This window comes from Cervus canadensis, chromosome 10, assembly GCF_019320065.1.
Source record: "Cervus canadensis isolate Bull #8, Minnesota chromosome 10, ASM1932006v1, whole genome shotgun sequence".
In the NCBI taxonomy this organism is placed as follows: domain Eukaryota; kingdom Metazoa; phylum Chordata; class Mammalia; order Artiodactyla; family Cervidae; genus Cervus; species Cervus canadensis.
This window is the reverse complement of record NC_057395.1, coordinates 13,790,233-13,808,625: the sequence shown is the minus strand read 5'-3', so window position 1 is coordinate 13,808,625 and position 18,393 is coordinate 13,790,233. Positions and strand designations below refer to the sequence as shown.

General features: G+C 47.2%; 1 protein-coding gene across 6 annotated transcripts in view; it reads left to right on the top strand.

Annotated features, from left to right (window-relative positions):
* ISM1 (isthmin 1) overlaps positions 1–18,393 on the top strand; it is an 85,175-nt gene that overhangs the window by 45,873 nt on the left and 20,909 nt on the right. For 5 of the 6 annotated variants that reach the window (XM_043479748.1, XM_043479746.1, XM_043479750.1 and 2 more), the window contains exon 2: positions 11,149–11,388. In XM_043479748.1, coding sequence (XP_043335683.1) covers positions 11,161–11,388 — 228 coding nt within the window. In that variant the 5' untranslated portion in view covers positions 11,149–11,160. Of the gene's footprint in view, positions 1–9,309; positions 9,366–11,148; positions 11,389–18,393 lie in introns of those variants that run through there. The other variant, XM_043479749.1, reaches the window with a different exon arrangement.

Here is an 18,393-nt window from a genome sequence, read left to right as displayed (position 1 = left end):
ACCACGTCTCTTATGTCTCCTGCATTGGCAGGTGGATTCTTTACCACTAGCGCCCCCTGGGAAGCCCTAAGCAATAGTAAATAATAAGGGAAACAAAAGGTCCATTCTCCTAGAAAAGTAAATAACCAGGGACAGGCCTGTCATAGTATGCCCTGATGGGAACTGATCAACTCGCATCCATCCTTTTGCTTTATTTCCAAGTTCTGGATCATTTCTCCTCACAAGGTGTATGCTACTGAACTGCCTCAACCCCAGGCTCACGGCACCTGGCCCAAAGCAGATGCCCACAAAATGCCTGTTGAGTGAACCTATGAATAGAACAAATCTCCATCCATTTATAGAAAAAGATTAGCCAAGCGAAGTCCAGGGCCCACAATCGCATCAGCTGCCAGCTTTCCAAGCAGGGATCAAACAGATTCCCTGGAGGAGAACAGAACAACAGCCCAAATAAGAACAATCTGTACTGGCAGGTGGGGAGGGACCGGTCCTGGTGGGGTACAGCTTTCTCTTCACCTCAGGCCATAATCGGTCTATGATGGCTCTATAATTGCTTCACAGTGTCAGTAGGGGTTCCCCAATAAATGAGCATTACTGGTTTCTGGCAGCCAACAGAACCAGAACAGGTGCGTCGTGAAAGTGTGAGGGAGCATTGTTAAGTCTCAGCTCCGAATCTCTGAAACACTGGCTGTGGGGCTGTTAACACAGCAGCCTCTGTGAATGATGGAAGCAGTAGGCAGGGGGATGTTTTTCAGCAGATCTGACCCAGTTTTGAGTCGGCAGGTGGAGGGACGGGGGAAGGTGCAGAGGAAGATAACATTTGCACTGCATGCCTTTAGAACCGTCAGATTTTTGTTTAATTTCCTCACCCTCAATTTGATGTTCTTAGCCCTTTGGTATTGACTATTTTCCCTTAATCATTAGAAAATATTTTTTTTTCTGGGACAAGTGTCTCTTGAGGATTCCATTCCTAAGAGGTCAGATAGATGGATTGGGAGCTTCTCTCTAGTTCTCATCCTGTGTTGCCATGCCCATTTTAGAGTAGAAATAGCTGAGGTCCTGTATCAGTTAGCTTCTGCTGTGTAACAAACCACTCGGAATTCATTAGCTTAAACCACAATGTTTATTGTTTCTCATGATTCTGTGGGTCAACTGGGTGGCTTTTCTAGTCTGGATTAGCTCAGTTGGGGCCAGATGGTCTAACATAGTCTCTGTTTGTGTGACGAGTCATTGGCTGGCTGTTTAGTCTAGGGTAGATTGTCTCTGTTTCACCTGTCTGTCCTCATCCTACAAGCTAGCCCAGGCCTCTTCACATGGTGGTCTCAGGATTCCAAAGAGCAGTTTTTTTAAAAAGTCGAGCTCCAGTATACATTTATCTCTGCTTACTCTTATCCATCGGCCAAGTAAGTCATGTGACCAAACGCAAAGACAGTGTAGTAGACCACTATCCAAGGCATAGATAGTTACACAAAGAATCTGCTGACATTTTTGCCAATCCTACCAATCTAGGTGCAAAGGTACGGGAACTTGCCTAAGCTTGCAAAACTAGGTGGGGGCAAGGCAGGACATAGACCCAGGCCTCAGACCTCCTGGCCCAGGCCCCTTCTTCAGCATCATAAGCCCTTTTCTAGGATCCCAAGGTGAAGGTCCAGTTCCCTCTAAAAACCTAGCTTATGGGTACTTGGAGCACAGAAATTCATGGTAGGTTTCAGTGCTGGGTCTTCACTTTGGGTGTTGAGAGAAATCCATCTTCTTAATTAAAACAATAGCTGGGTAAGGGTCTCTAGGGCCATCCCCACCTCCAGGCCAGTCTTGCCTCCCAGGTTCTGACAGTAGAACACCAGCCTTGACTTTGCCTTGGGTGTCCCCCTTGCCACGTGGGGAGATGCTGCATCACTGCAGGGGGCCTTTACCTCTGGGGTCTCCTGGTCCTGGGTGCTCTCCCTCTGGTCATGGGAGGACTTAGACAGCTGGGCCGTTTAGGCACGCTGATAATTTGTTGTCTCTGCAACTTGGGTCCTGGAAAAGGATCTGGAGGGTTTACCACTCTGTTTTCCTTCCCAGATAATGGAGAAAGCACAATTTTTAAAAATCCACAATTATCCACATTCATTAAATATTTGCTCCAACTTTGGCTCAGAAGGGAGGCTGATCTCCACATGGTCAAAGCCCCCTGGTGGCCACCCTTCACCTGTTCCTTGAACCCTGAGTAAGTTCAAATTCAACCCTTAATTTCAAACCCCCGCCTCAGCACTCAGCAGACAAGGCCTTCCCTTAGCTTACAGGGGCACTGGGCAGGGGGAGTGGGCAGCACGCGTGTCTCACACCCCAAGAGGTGTTATTTATGCAAGTGTCTTGTCTAGGCAAGTTCACCATCTCCCCCAAGAATAATTCTGGAAAACACAGTCTCCCCATCCACTTCCATTGGCAGAGATGATTCAGATGATGCGTGAAGGTTTCTCTGGCCAAATTGGCTTCCCAGCCTTGAACTCTGCTTCTTACATATTTTCTTAGACTTGAAAGAGTAATTCGCATCTCATTTGTCCATTCCTTAGTCTAACGGGACATAAAGGAAATGGGGCATAGGTGGCCCTCACTCTGTTTTCTTCGCCAGCAGCGGAGAAAAGCCCAACTTGAAAAATCACCAATAATCCGCACATCTTCAAGATCAAAGCTGTTTACAGAAGCATCCGAGACAAGCTAGTGGGGCGCTGACTCCCGTTTTGTCAGCTAACCCCAAGAACCTTCAATTAAGAAAGAAGCACGGGGCGGGGGGGTGGAGATTCTCATCAGTGGCCCCTTCCCCTCTGGAACCAGCTCCGTGCCCAAGTGCAAGGAGTCAGCCATTCTTCACGCCTTCCAAAGCATCACCCGAGATCATAAGCGAGGTCACTCCCAAGCCCTAGAGTAAACAGCCCTCTGGTACATTCTGCCCCCAAAATGGAAGATTCCTCAGCTATTAGTCAGACTCAACAGAAGGCTCCATTCCCAACCGAGATGAAACACTCCTGCATTCCTGAAACATGATGTGCCCGTGTCACTAGCTCCCAGGCTTGTCTTCAGGGTCCGACAGCAAAGATCGAAGTACAGCTATGGCCACTTCTCTCTGCCAGGAGTTTGTCTTTTCCTGCAAAGGGACACTGCATGTCCCTGCTTGCTGTAACACACAGCCATGGATGTCTGCTCTCTTCCTGCTACCTGAAGGGGTGTGATTACCATCACAGGCCAGCAGAAGGTGGCCAACCTCACCATCAGTATCTTCAACGATGCGGACTTTCCCCCAGAGATCTGGCCCCTTCTTTCCCACCCTTCACTGAGCAAGCCTCCACCACCAGCTGGTGCCAGGCCTGTGGTCACCATCTCACAGCTGTCTTCCTGAGTCCTAAGAACAAGCGCGCATCCCCCACCACCTCCCGAGATTGCAGGTTTTCAGCCTGAAATTCACATTGTTCATCCTTTGATTTTTCTCTTCCTGGGAGTGCTCGCCCCCTAGTCATGTGAAAAGATAATCACTGTGCCCTTTTATCCTTTTTTTCTCCCCAAACAGGGAAACTTGTGCTCTTCCCTTTGAAATACCACCCATGGCATTCTTGAACTTATTTTTAGACGTGTGGAAACATTCCAGACAAAAATCGATGCCCGGCACAGATAAACCCCAAGTGTGTTTATCGTGGGGAGAAGAAAACGGAGTGTTTTAATGTGGAAGGAGTGTGGCCATATGCCTGGATGCAGCATGGCTGCCTTTAATCTGCAGAAAGGAAACAAGCATTGTCGATAATAATATGCAGCTGTCCAGCCCAAATGAGGACATATTGCTAATTAGCTATATTGTTAATATATTTTAAGGAGAGAGGCTGCAGTGACGTTAATTATAATCTTTGTTGTTGGTTGTTCAAAGTCTATGAGACCAAAAGCCTTACTAATAATATCTTCTTTAATATCTTCAATAGAAGATTCTTGGATTTTTTTTTTCTCTTTAGAATCCCACATAAAAGCCACATTAGGGGTAATGAGGCCTGTAGCCTGAGCCTAATTAAAACAACATCTAACTAGGCCCGTGGCCATCATTATCATCAACTAGTACTTATTGGGTGCCCCCCGAGCTCGTTTGGAATTGGAGGGTGTGGGGTTTGAGATTGCAGATACGGCCTGTTCTTTGCCCTCCAGAAATTTGCCATCCCGCCTGCCTCCAAGAAGTCTGCCTGGTTGCATTAATCTGGGAATAGTTACCACAGCCTTGAAAGAAAAAAAAAAAAAATAGGCATTAAAACTGTCGAAGCCAGCCACAACTTGTTACTAGTGTGAGCCTCTTCTGAGGCTCTGGAAGTGGTCAGATCAGCCCTGGTTTTCACACAGCGACCTTTGGTTGAGGTTTATGGAACAGGGCAGGTAGCAGTAATTCTGAGCACGGTTTTTCCAAAGGTGGACGCATCGCTCCTTTTCACTCCTTGATTGTCCTCCCTCGAGCTGATCGCCCTAAATAGCTCTGGGGCCTGGTTCTCCAAAGAACCCCTGCCTCTCTCACTCCTGTGCCAAATGACCAGCTGTCGACTCTGCTGTGAGCACTCTGACCTTGATGTGGTCCAAGGCAGTCCACCTTGGTCACGAGGGTGCCCAAAAGGCTGGATCCCCCCCGACATGGCTGAGGGCAGCGGCTGAACGTGTTGGGTCTTGGGCCGGGGATGTCCCGTGGAGAAAGCACACGAGGAACAGAGTGTCTGGGCTTGTCGTCTTGGAAACCACACCAGAGCTGCCAATGAGAGGTTTCCTCAGCGCATCTTGGCAGAACTTTCCTGGGGGCATTCAGAGCTAGTGACGGGAGCCAGGGAGGCGATGCCCACACATAGAACTCCAGCAAGTCTCCAGCTGACCCAGAGGATGCCACCGGGGAAGTGGTGGCCTAATGGAAAAGTCACAGCATGCTAGGATAGAAAGCTTTCAGACCAAAGGCTGGTGGGTCCAGACACTGGGGTTGGGCCTGGCATTTCCATTATTTACTCAGTGATCTCTTACTGAAGACAGCAGAGTGGCAGTGAGCCTAAGCCCCACTCCCTTCCAGCCTGATGGCCCTTGGGCCTCAGTGCCAGGCCCCAGGAGGCCTCGGGAAGTCTGCACACTCCGTGTCCTTCACCAGGATCGCCAAGTTCACTGGCCCATCTCCCTGTCTGCTCTGTGATCGTCACCTGCTTCACAGGCCTGATGGCACTCATATGTTCAATCTCGCTTCAGGCATTATTTCCTCAGGCAAACCTCTATTTCTCTTTAATACAAATGTTCCAAGTAAGGAGTTTTATAAGCCCTACCTCGAGTATAGATGATGGCTTTTCCTGACTTCCTCTCTTTTGTGAGTGTCATCGTAGGTTCATTGAATGTCACGGATGCAATGCATGGCAGTCAATGCCAACTTTTGTGTTTTGACACCCAAAGTATCTAATCCCAGTACACCGGGGGCCCTTGATGGTTCCATGTTGTTCTGAGGGAACACCATTAATTCCTGAGTTCCTTGCTTCCTGCCACAGGAGAGCATCCCAAACTCACCTTGACTTCCCCACCCCAGCTCTGGAATCAATCATCTGTCCAAGGAGATCTGGATTCTTTGAGGGCAAATGCCTCGACATTTAGTGATAGGATTTTCAGACAAATGAAAGGAAATATGACATTACCCAGCAAGGAACGGATTTGAGAAATGTAAGGTATAGATGCTGAAACAATGAGAAGATTGTATATGTGGAAGGAGGAGGTATTTGGAAAGGAGGGCAGATTTGGAGAGTCAGCAGCAGGGCTGAGCTCTCGTAACCTGGCTGACACTGTGAAGGTCTTGGGAATGATTCACTAAATGCTCGGTTGGTACCCACATAAGCTGGGGATGGTACCCAATCATGAATCACTTTGCTGAACAGGGCTTTTCTCTTTTTATTGGTGGTCACAGTTCTCAAATTAGAGTCAAACAGGGAACATTGCTACTAGCGCTGTAGTTGTCAATGTTACTGTTTGCAGCAAGGGTGCAAAAAGTTCAGAGGTCATCATTCCAGGGCTAGTATGAAGGCTCTAGCATGTTATCAGGGACCTCAGCCCCTCTATCTTGCCATTCAGCTACCTTTAGAGTGTATCTTCAACCTCATGCCAGCAGCCTCATTTCACTTCAAGCACTTGTATTATCCACACTTCAGGCAAGAGAAAATGGAAAAGAGGCAAAAGATAAACTGACTCTGCTTCTGTCTTAAGTCTTATCTGGGACCTTCTATTTACCTCTCATTGGGTAGAACTGTGTCACATGGTCATCCCTACCTGCACTGGGTGCTGGGAAATGTAGTTTTAGCCAGGTGTGTTGCCTTCTGAAATCAACCCTGAATTTTAAAAAAGAAGAATGGATTTTGGAAATTGCAATATCTGCCACAATAATACTGCCACCTAAGGCAAAACGCCAGGCTACATGAGCATGGAGCCTATTTTATTATTACTGTTAGCATTTTGTTATTACTGTTAGCATTTTGTTATTACTTTATTCCTATTTTAAATAAGAATAAGTTATAAAAAAAATAAGTTGTAGAATAATGGAGGGACAGGAGTTATGCACAAAGGTGGGAGCATCAAGTATCAGCTGAGAAGTGTGGCCACCATATGTCATTCCCCTCACAGTTGAACACTGCGTGAGTATAAACCGCTTACTAGCTTCAGTTCTCCTGTTTCTTTATCAGTGGTCACGGCTCTCAAATTAGAGAGAATGTTGCTCGTAGAGCTGCAGCAGCGTCACAGGGCGAGCATCAACTCAAAGACACGTTGTGGGCAAAGTGATATTTTCCCAAACTGAACTGATGGCCTTGTGTCACTTAAATTTAAACCAAATGAATCAGGCAGTTCCTTAGAAAGAGTGGTACTGTTTCTTAAAGAGAAATAGTACTCTCCCAAGCTCACCTTTTCAGAGAAGGATGCTTGCTTTGCTGAATAAAACATGAACTGTTTAAATCTTCACTTTGAGATCCACCCTTCCTGAGACTCCTCGCTCTGCTAGGATCATTAAGTGAACTCTCCATGAGTGAGTTTGGCCCTTCAAGGAGGTCTTGCAGATGGGGCCTCTGCAAGGAAGCTGTGTAGTGTGTCTTTGAGAAAGGATGAAGAAGTGGTGTTTTCCTGCCTCGTCAGCAGACCCGGTCTGCTTTCTCCTGCCCTAGATTCTTGACTATCAAAATAATGGTTGCTCCTGAATCTTGTTATTGATTGAAGAAAGTAGAGCTTCATTCTATGTGAGCCAATGTAAGGCACCCTTCTCCTACCTTATCAGTGCCGTACTCAGTCGGGTCTGACTTTTTGTGACTCCTTGGACTAGCCCACCAGGCTCCTCTTGTCCATGGAATTTTCCAGGTAAGAATACTGGAGTGGGTTGCCATTTCCTCCTCCAGGGGATCTTTCCAACCCAGGGATCAGACCCAAGGATCAAACCCACATCTCCTGTGTTGGCAGGTGGATATTCTACCTGAGGGCTTCCAGTTTCTGAACAGTTTGATAGTGTACCAAGGTTTGGAGGGAGCCAAGGTTTCCAGGTCAACATGTGTTGTAGAAAAGCAAGAATAATTCAGATATTCAGAGATCATGATTAGCACTTTTTATGATTTCACATGCCCATCTTCTAGACGCTCGACAAACGCTGAGCTTGTTTGAGGGAAGGTAGGGGGAGGCAGGAGGAGGAGGACTGGGGAGGGATGGAGAGATGCCACAATTGTGTGCATAGCCCAAGCCAAAGCATACTTTAGCCCCCATCTTCCCGGCAGAGGCACTTGTGGCCTGCATCGTCCAGCCCAGTTGCCCTGACTCTACATTCCTCTTTTCAAGTGTAGGCCCAGCCCACCCTGAGTTCTCTGGACCATCCTGCTGGGACAGCATGGGATTCTTCTTCTTGGCTGCTTAGCTTTCCGCAGAGGATTCGTTCAGCCACAGAGAGTCTTAGTCCATGTCTGAGCTGGGGTCCCAGGAGAAAGTCCAGAGTCAGATCAAGAAACCCATCAGACCCCGCCCTTGTTTTATCAGCCAGCTAAACCAAGCCACAAATGTGCAGCCAAAATACCTTTCCTCTCTCTGCCATGCAATGAACATGAACTTGGGCAAACTCTGGGAGATGGTGAGGGGCAGGGAAGCCTGGCGTGCTGCAGTCCCTGGGGTCACAAAGAGTCAGACACCATTGGACTACTGAACAACAACATCTCTCTAAAATAAGAGTTTTTGTGGTAGAAAGGCTGCTTCATCACAAGGAAAAGGAAAGGGGGCCCCATTTTTTAAAGAATTTTTTTTATGTGTACTACTTTTAGTCTTTATTGTCAAAGTATGGCTTCTGTTTTATGTTTTGGTTTCTTTCTTTCATTTTATTTTTTTTTTATTTTGGCCGAGAGTCATGTGACATCTTAGCTCCCTGACCAGGGATCAACCCTCACCCCCTGCATGGGAAGGTGAAGTCTTTTTTTTTTTTAATTGCGGATAATTGCTTTACAGAATTTTGTTATTTTCTGCCAAATATCACCAGAAATAAGCCATTGGTACGCCCATGTCCCCTCCCTCTTGAACCTCCCTCCCATCTCCCTCCCCATCCCCCGCTCTAGGTTGTCACAGAGCCCCTGTCTGAGTTCCCTGAGTCACACAACAAGTCCCCACTGGCTGTCTATTTCACACATGGTGATGTGAGTTTCCCTCTTACTCTCTGCATACACCTCGCCCTCTCTGGAAGGTGAGCTCTTAACCACTGGATTGCCAGGGAAGGCTCGGGAGCTCCCTGTTTCACCCAGTGGAGCGGTGTGTACCAGTCGCCACATGAAGCCCGGGCAGGATTTGCAGGGTATCCCTCAGGGTGTGGGCAAGCAAATCCTGCACCCTTTCTGAGAATTAGGTTCCCGGAACCTCCTGCAAGAAATGTTGCATGAGAAGTCAGCTGTCCTCACTAACATTATTGGGGATCCAGGGAGAGAAACAAGAGAACGATTGCATTCAGTGAGCTTGCCCTGGGCCATGATAGAGACGTTTTGTGTTGAGGAAGGAATTAGCCTGCCTCTCTCGCTCTCTCTGCGTGCTGGATGGGACAAGCTGGGCATAATGCATTTGGCCTCTGTTGCATTGAGCAATGCCCGGGGCTGCCAGGGCAGCAGGATGCTATGCCAGGAGACGAAAGCATGACCGAGAGGTGACTGGAGAGGTGTGCAAACACTCTGCCCCCGGCCACATCTCCCAAGCAAAGAGGAAGGGCAGGCAAGGACTTGATCAAGGGCAGCCCGCTCTCCCCTCCCTAACTGCACGTTTTAGAGAGGAGATACCAGACAGGCTTCTTCCTAGCTCAGTCCTCATCTCAGCCTCTGGGAACCTTCACAGATGTGATCTCTGCACCGGTGAGTTTATTCCTCACCCCCTGTCTGTTTAGAGAGATAGAAAAATCCAGCCCCTCAGGTCAGCTGTTTAATGAGATAGTTATCCTCTGCGTGTGTTCCATCTTCAGCCCACTCTTGACCTCGGGTGCTCAGAGTCAGGAGTGTTTTGATCCCAGATGTAACCCCTGACTGGGCCAGAGGCGCTGCAGGCAGAGGGGGCAGGGAGTGCGTGCAGAAGCAACGTGCTGGGATATCCACTCCAAAACCCCCAAACATGCCCAAGAATAACAAGAACATTAACCACTGACCCAAACGCGGGTGAAATTCTATCTCCACATCGCCCTCCACCAGTAAACACGAAAATGCTACCCCTTAAGGGATGGATGAAGCCTCCAACCAGAGGGCCAGGGAGAAGGCGAGCAGGAGAAGCTGCTCTGGGAAAGAAGTCCAGCAACTTCCACCCTCTCCGATCACTGGAAAAAAATGTTCCCCCGGTGACAACCAAACCCAGACATTTTCTTGCTACCCTGGAAAAACAACAGACTTGCAACTTTTCACGATAAAGACCTTGATTTGAGAACATCTTTGTGTGACTTTTCTCAGGCTGTGCCCCATCTCTCCATCCCCATCTCGGGTCCTTCTCCCTCTCTTCCTGCCATCCCAGCCCCACTGGCCTGCTCTCTGATCCTCAAGTGAGCCAGGTTATCCGCATCTCAGGATGGGCTTCCTTGCGCTTCCTCTGCCGTATTCTTCGCTCAGTAATTGCAGCTGTTCAGGTTTCACTTCACGTGTTACCTTTTCAGACAGGTCTTCCTCAGCCATCCATGTCGTGTTGTCCCTGACCACTGTCTGTTATTTTACTCTGAGCGATCACCGTTCTCTGATCCGATCCTATTCATGTGTATATTGATGTATATTTACTCCCCCCCGCCCCCCCCGCCGGTGAGATGCGCAGTCCAGTAGAACAGGACCCCTGTCTGTCTTGTCCATGGCTTTCCTCTGCCCAGCACAGGGTTGACACGTGTTGACTGGAAGGCTGGAAGGATGGATGAGTGGATGACTGAGAACACTGAAGGCAGGACGGAGGGAAGGAGGGAAGGAGGGAAGAAGGTTAAGTAGGTTGATAAGTAGATGGATGGAAAAGATGATGGATGGATACATGGATGGGTGAACGGATGGATATAATCAATGACTTGACTGAAGTATTTCCAGATCTTTTGCTGACCCACACCAAAGAAACAGACGCTGGACACTGGGGTTATAACTAAAGCCAGAGTGGCCAATCAATTGAAGCTGTGATAAGCAAACTATAATCTGATTCCAGTTCTAAATGAACAACTGTTCTCCATCAAGCTCTTCAAGCTCCATCAAGCTCTTCATGTTGATACATGTTGATGTGGATCAATATCCAATAACACGTTGTGCTATGCCAGGTCACTTCAGTCATGTCCTGCTCTTTGCAACCCTATACACTGTAGCCTGCCAGGGTCCTCTGTCCATGGGATTCTCTAGGCACGAATACTGGAGTGGGTTGCCATGCCCTCCTCCAGGGCATTTTCCAGACCCAGGGATCAAACTCATTAGCCCTCAGAAAATTCCCAAGTAGCAAGCTAGGAAAATTTTTCTGATAATTTAGCTTTTTGAAGATGGAAAAACTAAGCCATGGGAAGAACAATGATTTGGGAATGCAACCCTGGCTTAATTCCAACTCCTGGAATTGTCCTCATCTCGAATTTTTAAGAGTGGCATTTCTAAATCATGCTTCTCCTGTTTGTTTGTTTATTTGCTTGTTTGTTTGTTTCAGAATAACCTCAACATGGAAAGTGCCTCGACATCAGAAACCAGCTTTCCTCCATCCAAAGAAGCACCCGGGGAACATTCAGACCACCAGGCCGGACACCAGCCCTTCCCCAGACAGCAATTCCAGCAAGAGGCTGGGCACACTTCATTGCAAAGAGATGGCCCCAGATCCTTTCTCCTTGACCTACCCAACTTTCCAGATCTTTCCAAAGCTGATATCAATGGACAGAATCCAAATATCCAGGTAATGCTGGGCAACTGAAAGGCGGAAGAAAATGAAACAGCCTATGCCTTTGTTTCCTGATCCAGTCCCACCTCCCTTTTCCCCTTAGCCCTTTGATGAATCCTGTTATCTCTGCCAGAGCAGTGTTAACATTGCATCTGTGTAACACCCTGGATTGTAAGATGCATCATTATTTTCTGAACTGTTGAAAAAAGAAAACACTGCTAGTTAGAGTATGGCACACCCACGATTATAAAATACATCGAGATCTGATTTCAGAGCTGTTGAAATAGAAAAATAAAACAAAATAATATGCCCTGAAATTGATGAAATATGGTAGCTATAGGGAAAGGCCAATCTAACGCGTGAGTAGATGAGGCAAACCATCATGTGATTTCCAAGATGCTCAGGAAGGCAAAGCCTCTCTCCCTTGCCTTGATCTCCAGAAATTCCTCTAGGAGGCAACAACACTTCAGTTGTCACTTTAGTTGCACTAAAGTGTAAAATGACTGATAAGAAATTTCCATAAGAAGAGAGTGAAAAATAGAAGTTCCTAGGAGATAGAGGAATACATGCCCCTAGGATGGAGTGGGATGAAGCTGAAAGAAACAGGAGGTTAGGGAAAGGGGTACCTGGAATTGAAATTAAGAACTCTCATCTGCACTGAAACAGCAGTTTACTCAACAAGGCAAAGGTGGATCTAACATGACTCTCCCAACATGTTGAAGCCAAACATGTAGTCTTCTTCCAATATTATCAATAATGCAACTAATTCTCAGCAAGTTACCATTTGGTCTGCTTGCCCAAGGTCACATGGCTGGTAAACAGTAGTTGGGGCTCAAACACAGGTTTTCAGACTCCCAAGAAAACTCACCCTATCAGGCCGTGTGTCAGAGACAAACTCCTCATTTTGAATTTCACTTGTCCCTCCGTTTCTCCCCAGAGATGGGCCTCATGGTGGTGGAGGGAGGCCCGTCTCCCTGGACAGCCTGGCCCCTGCATAGCCCTCCTCAAGTGCCTGCTTCCAGACTTGTAAGCTTTGTCCTCAGTTCTTTTCACTTGGGGAAGGGCAGTTCAGTTCAGTTCAGTCGCTCAGTTGTGTCCGACTCTTTGCGACCCCATGGACTGCAGCATGCCAGGCCTCCCTGTCCATCACCAACTCCCGGAGTTTACTCAAACCCATGTCCATTGAGTCGGTGATGCCATCCCACCATCTCATCCTCTGTCATCCCCTTCTCCTCCCACCTTCAATCTTTCCCAGCATCAGGGTCTTTTCCAATGAGTCAGCTCTTCGCATCAGGTGGCCAAAGTATTGGAGTTTCAGCTTCAACATCAGTCCTTCCAATGAACAGTCAGGACTGATTTCCTTTAGGATGGACTGGTTGGATCTCCTTGCAGTCCAAAGGATTCTCAAGAGTCTTCTCCAACACCACAATTCAAAAACATCAATTATTCGGTGCTCAGTTTTTTTTATAGTCCAACTCTCAGATCCGTACATGACTACTGGAAAAACCATAGCCTTGACTAGATGGGGAAGGGCAGCTTGTCCTTATTCTTTCTCTGCATCAAATTCCAATTAACTTCCACAGCAGAAAGAATATACCTCAGTTAGAATAATATATCCACCAGTCCCCCTACCTCCGCATGTATAAAATGCTGTGTTAGCTACTGGGAAGTTAAGAAATGTCAGACCTTAAATGTAAGGTCTTCCCTCCAGGAAATGACCTAGGTGTGAAGATTCCAACTGCCACCTAAGAGAGTGCCAGAAGGATTGTGGAAGGAGAGCAGAAAAAGTGCTGTGTGCCATGGAAGGCAGACCCAGATAGATGGAAAGGTTGAGAAGAGACCTGACCGGGGCAGGGCAGGGCAGAGACGAGGGCACAGAAGTGAACAGTGTTCCGGAGGTCAGGCTTTACCTACCTGTGTGGTAAATCACTGTGTAGACCAATTACTGTTTCTGATAGGTCTTGTGTCGATCCAGCTGATTAATCAGAAACACGGGCCATTTTCTCCACTGTCCTCTCTCCAGGAACTGTCCACATGGCTCTCTGATAAAGAACGCAGGCCTCACTTGGGGGAGGTGCAGACTGACCAAAAAAGGCATAGATATCCCATTACTGTTGCTCAGTGTGACTCCCCATCACTCCTTCATTGACAGGAAGTGATTTTTCCTTGTTGGTGGATTTTTTTGGCTGTAGGACCAGACCACCCTTATCCCAAGGGTGCTTAGCCCATGCCCAAAACAATTTGAGGTTTGCTGCGGCTTGCATTTTTTTTTTTTTTTTTGAGAGATGGGCAATCTCATTGTGGAGCTTAATGCTAAGGACTGAGCTATTAATGCCATCGATTTAAGAGTTACTGATGTAAACTTACAAGAAAAGGCCTGGATACAGGGGGCTGGAGAGCTGCAGTCCCCACATTGGAAAATTACCAAGTTTATGGGCTCCACCTAGGACTGAATTTCTAGGAGAATTTATCAGGATCCCCTTTCTCTCTCCCAGATAAGTCCATCAGTCGTCCCCAGATGTCACTTGGGTCTTTTTAAAATATAAGCCCGAATGTCAAGGAAGAACAGGGATGCAAAGGCAGTTGAGATCCTCAGATCTGGGAAACCCTGATGACTTTTCCATAAAAAGAAAAGGGCAACCATGAAATGCTAAGCCCACTCCAGCCCACACGATGGATTTGTACATGAGCTCAGAAAAGCCCCAGAACTCACAATCCATTTTTCATCAGCATGAGCTGTGCTGTTTAGCCAGATGAAGAGAGCTTTGCAACAGTACCACTGGGCTTCCTGAGGGGTGAGGAGGCTGTTGGGGTTGATGGAGAGAATTATAAAGCGAGACCAGGAAGCAGAGAATACGTGGAGGATGAATCATGAGAAGACCACTCTCGAGACCCTCTGACAAAGCCTCTTGGACTTTCATAAAACACAGACTTCTAACAGGTACAAAGCAGTCAGCGTTTTGTCTTCAGCTGGTCTCAGCACCGCACCAGTACCTATGGGAAGCTCGCCTCCACACCACTTCAGAATGGGCTGCTTTGGAGCACAGGGTGGGAAGGGAACCAGGCCACTCCTACGAGTTCCCTAGATGTTTCTAGACTTTCCTTTTGTACAGAAGAGATCACTATACCTCTCATGAGTATAGGTTTCCCCATTGCTCCAATGGGGCAACCCATTCCTGGCAAAATGGCCCTGAAGTGAAAGATGCTCCAACCCAGATACTGTCACTCCCAAGGACCCAAAAAGACCAAGCCAGTGCAGTCCTGCTGCCTGTTGGCCAGTTGGGTCATCCCGCTGCTGCTTTGCACAAGCCCCCTGACTGATAACCACCTGGGGCCGGTCAGAGGAGTAGAGGGGCCTGTGTTTTATTGATCTGATGACCTGTTGGCCCTAAAGAAAGGAATCCTGAGCTGTGTTCCTGGCCTTCTCTCTCTGGGAAGACCAGCAAAGGAGGCCGTTTGTTGCTCAGAAAGATGCTCAAAGAAAGACTGATGCGTGCTACCCCTGAGAGTGCCAGCCCAAGGTCTGAGTATAAGTGCATGTGAGCATGCATACACACACACACACACACACACACACAGCTGGCTGCTGTGGCCTCATGCCTCACCACATGAGTAAATCAGCTCCTGGTAGTCCTTTAAAAGATGAGGTGTTTTCTCAAAGAGGGTGATGGTTTTCATGCTGACAACTCTCACCCCTTCCTCAGAGCTCTACTGTTTTGTTGAAATCCACTGGTTTGACACAAGGCCGATGCAGCCAAGCAGACAGCCCCACCAGTTACCCTGGGCCTTCCGACTGTCCTCTCGTCCCGGGGAGCGGACTGAAAACAGGTGAAGTCGTACCGGGGGGTCGGCCCCCCTCGTCCTCTGGCAACCTGCCCCCCGCCCCCACCCAGCTCCCCTCCCTGGAGCTGGAGCACACAGGAATTTGATACCCCTGTCTCTGAACTGACCCCCGGCACCACCCCCTTGTCTGCAAGCACTTCCCATGCTCCAGGGTTGGGGTCCACAGTCTCTCCCCCCAACCACCACCAAACCCCCCACACTGCTCCGAAATGACAATGCTGAGCTGGGCCTCTTGACTTTTAGGAAGGGAAATCCTTTAAAAAGCCCAGCTTTTCAGAGCTTTTTTTTTTTTTTTTTTTAATAACCCCCTGAAGCCAGGTAGCCTCTGTCCCAAGTGAATCGGGCTCTTCATTTTAAGACTGGCTTCAGGCTGTGGAAGTGAGGGGGGCAGTGGGGGGGAAGCCCAACAATGCACAAAATAGAAAGAAATAGCCTCAAACTCCTGAACCCAATCTCCATATTAAATTTAAAACAAAACTAGAAGTTGGGTTTTGGCAACAAATAAATAAATAAACCACTCAGGAAAGAAAGTAAATCCCCCAGGACAAGTTCAAGCGGAACGTCAGTATCCTTGGCTGAGTTTCTGCTCCGCAGCTGATGGTCAGATAGCAGATGCAGAAATCTCTAAAATAAACTCATTATTAGGCTCACTGCATCAATTCCTTACCACAGTAGCTATTCACCACCAAATATCTCTCTTTTCTGGGTCCATCTGAGATTCGTATTCATTTCAACCAATGTGTTTCTTTCTTTTCTTCCATTGAGGGAGACTTAAAAATAGTCTTCTAAACGCCCTTTTTCCCCCTTGTACAGACTTATTTACATGACTGTAGGCCTCTTGATATAATCAGATGCGTTGGCCAGGGCTACAGGTGTTGTACGTGAGTCTACTTCTGATTTTCCCACCTCCTTTCTGCCTAAAATTCTTTTGGGATGGCAGGCCTGACCGACTAAGAACCAAGAAACTACTGTGCCCAAGATGTGGACCCACACCCTCCTGGAGACAAGCTGATACTGTTCAGATTCTCAAGGGGGCCCTACTGTCCCCATCATGAGCCAGAGTCCACCCACTTCTCCCTCGGCTCCGGCAGCACCATTTCTGTCAACCAGGCTTGGTCTCTGTGGCTGCTGAAGGTTTCTTGACCTCCATACGCCTCAGTTTCCTTGTCTATACAGTGGGAATAACAACCTAGGAGTAGTACCTTTGTAGGACAATACTACATAGTGGTAGGGTTGCGCGGATGAAACGGGCTTCCCAGGTGGCGCTAGTGGTAAAGAACCTGCCTGCCACTGCAGGAGACATAAGAGACATTCGATCCCTGGGTTGGGAAGATCCCCTGGAGGAGGGCATGGCAACCACTCCAATATTCTTGCCTGCAGAATCCCATGGACAGAGGAGCCTGGTGGGCTACAGTCCATGGGGTCGCACAGAGTCAGACACGGCTGAAGCACTTAGCATACACAAGGATTAAATGAGATCATCCGTGGGAAGCACTCAGCAAAGTGATGCGGGACGCTTCCCCAGATTGGTGGATTCTGGCTAGTGATGGCAGCAAGGGTGAAAATGACAGAGGAGATGAGTGTAAAATAATTAAGAATCAGGAGATCTAGTTTTGAGAGCAGCTCTCCTCCTTCCTTTCTGTTCACCTCAGGAATGTGAATTCTCCAGGCCAGTTTCTCTGCCTGAAATGTGGGGCTAGGTTTTGTAGAACAAGCAGTGATACCTGAACAAGAACACTGTAAGGCTCAAAGCATTCATGGTGCTTACCTGGAGCTGCCAGAGTTGTTTTGAGAGCACCAGGGGGTCTGAGAGGGAGGGATTATATATCTTCCTAGTCCTTTGTGTTCTTTCTTTGGCATTTGTCAAGGAAGAAGGGTTACATTATCGGGGGCCTAACCATTTGCTGGAGACTGTCTTCCTGTCCCTGGATGCTCTGTGCTTTTGAGGAATCGTTTCAACTCCCAGGGCTTCTCTTTGTCTCTGGGAAATAAACACAAAGCCAAACTACCTGGTCACTGTAGCTCTCAAGCTCATTGGTCCTCTAAAAGGGCCAATGAGTTAGAAAATTCTAGAAGATTCTGTTAGAAGATTCTAGAAGATTCTCCCGAGTTCCAAAGATCAAGCCTTCTGTATTCTCAGTGTCATTAGTTTATTGACGATTAGACTAAGAATTGTGTTAGCTTCCCAGTGGAAAGTGCTTTTCAGTGCTAAAGAGTGTGTTTCTAATAAATGTTTGAACTTTCAAGAGGAAGAAAGAAACTGGTAATAGTGCAAAGGAGTTTATCCTTCCCTAATTTTGGACAGAATTCTCAAACTTGGCACCTATTCTGGTCTCTCTTTCTTGGATCTGACAAGATTCAGCTAGAAGTTGGACTTGGATCTTTTGGAAAAGTTCTTTTTCTTTTACTGTCTTGATTCATGGTATGGAAAAATCCATAAGAAACAAATATACTAAAGATGCTTCAATGCTGTGTATTGAAGACGCCAAAGAAAGGTAAGATCCAGCTCCATCAGCTTGGAAATCTACTGTGTTCCTTGCCACACCTTCAACTCGTCACACCGATTATTGTTCAAGACATTTTTATGAACAGATTCTTTGATGCTAAAGAACATGTAAATAAGAGTAAGAGCAACAAGAAACATAAAACTAATCTCCCTCCACCCCCTCCCATTCGAGAAGTCATGATCATGCTCATTAAGTCTTTTTAATTGGATGCCTATGAAATTTCACGTTCAAGATTAGATTTCTTCTTTTGATATCAGTACGAGGTTTCCACGTTCCTAACTGCAGGGAAGGGTGGATCCTAAGGTTTGTGTGGTTTTTGTTTTGTGTGGGGGTTTTTTTGTTTGTTTGTGTTATTTTTAATTCAGTTGGAGCAGTGGCTAGAAATGAAAGGGGGAAAAGAAACCTCTAAGCTGATGAGATTTAGTCATCGATAATAGTTTTTGGAATAAATTTGTATTTTGCTACTCATTGCCTGGCCAGGCAACAAATCTGCTTTGTTTGGATCCAAGCGGCAGTTTTGGGGGAAAAAGAATCATATTGACGGTAATAGCTTAAAACATGGAATTGTTTTGATTCCCAGCTTGGAGAAATTGCAGGGCACGTTTTGTTTAGGCAATTCCTTTGACTCCAGTCTGGATACAAACGGAATACCAAAACTGTCCAGCCTGTT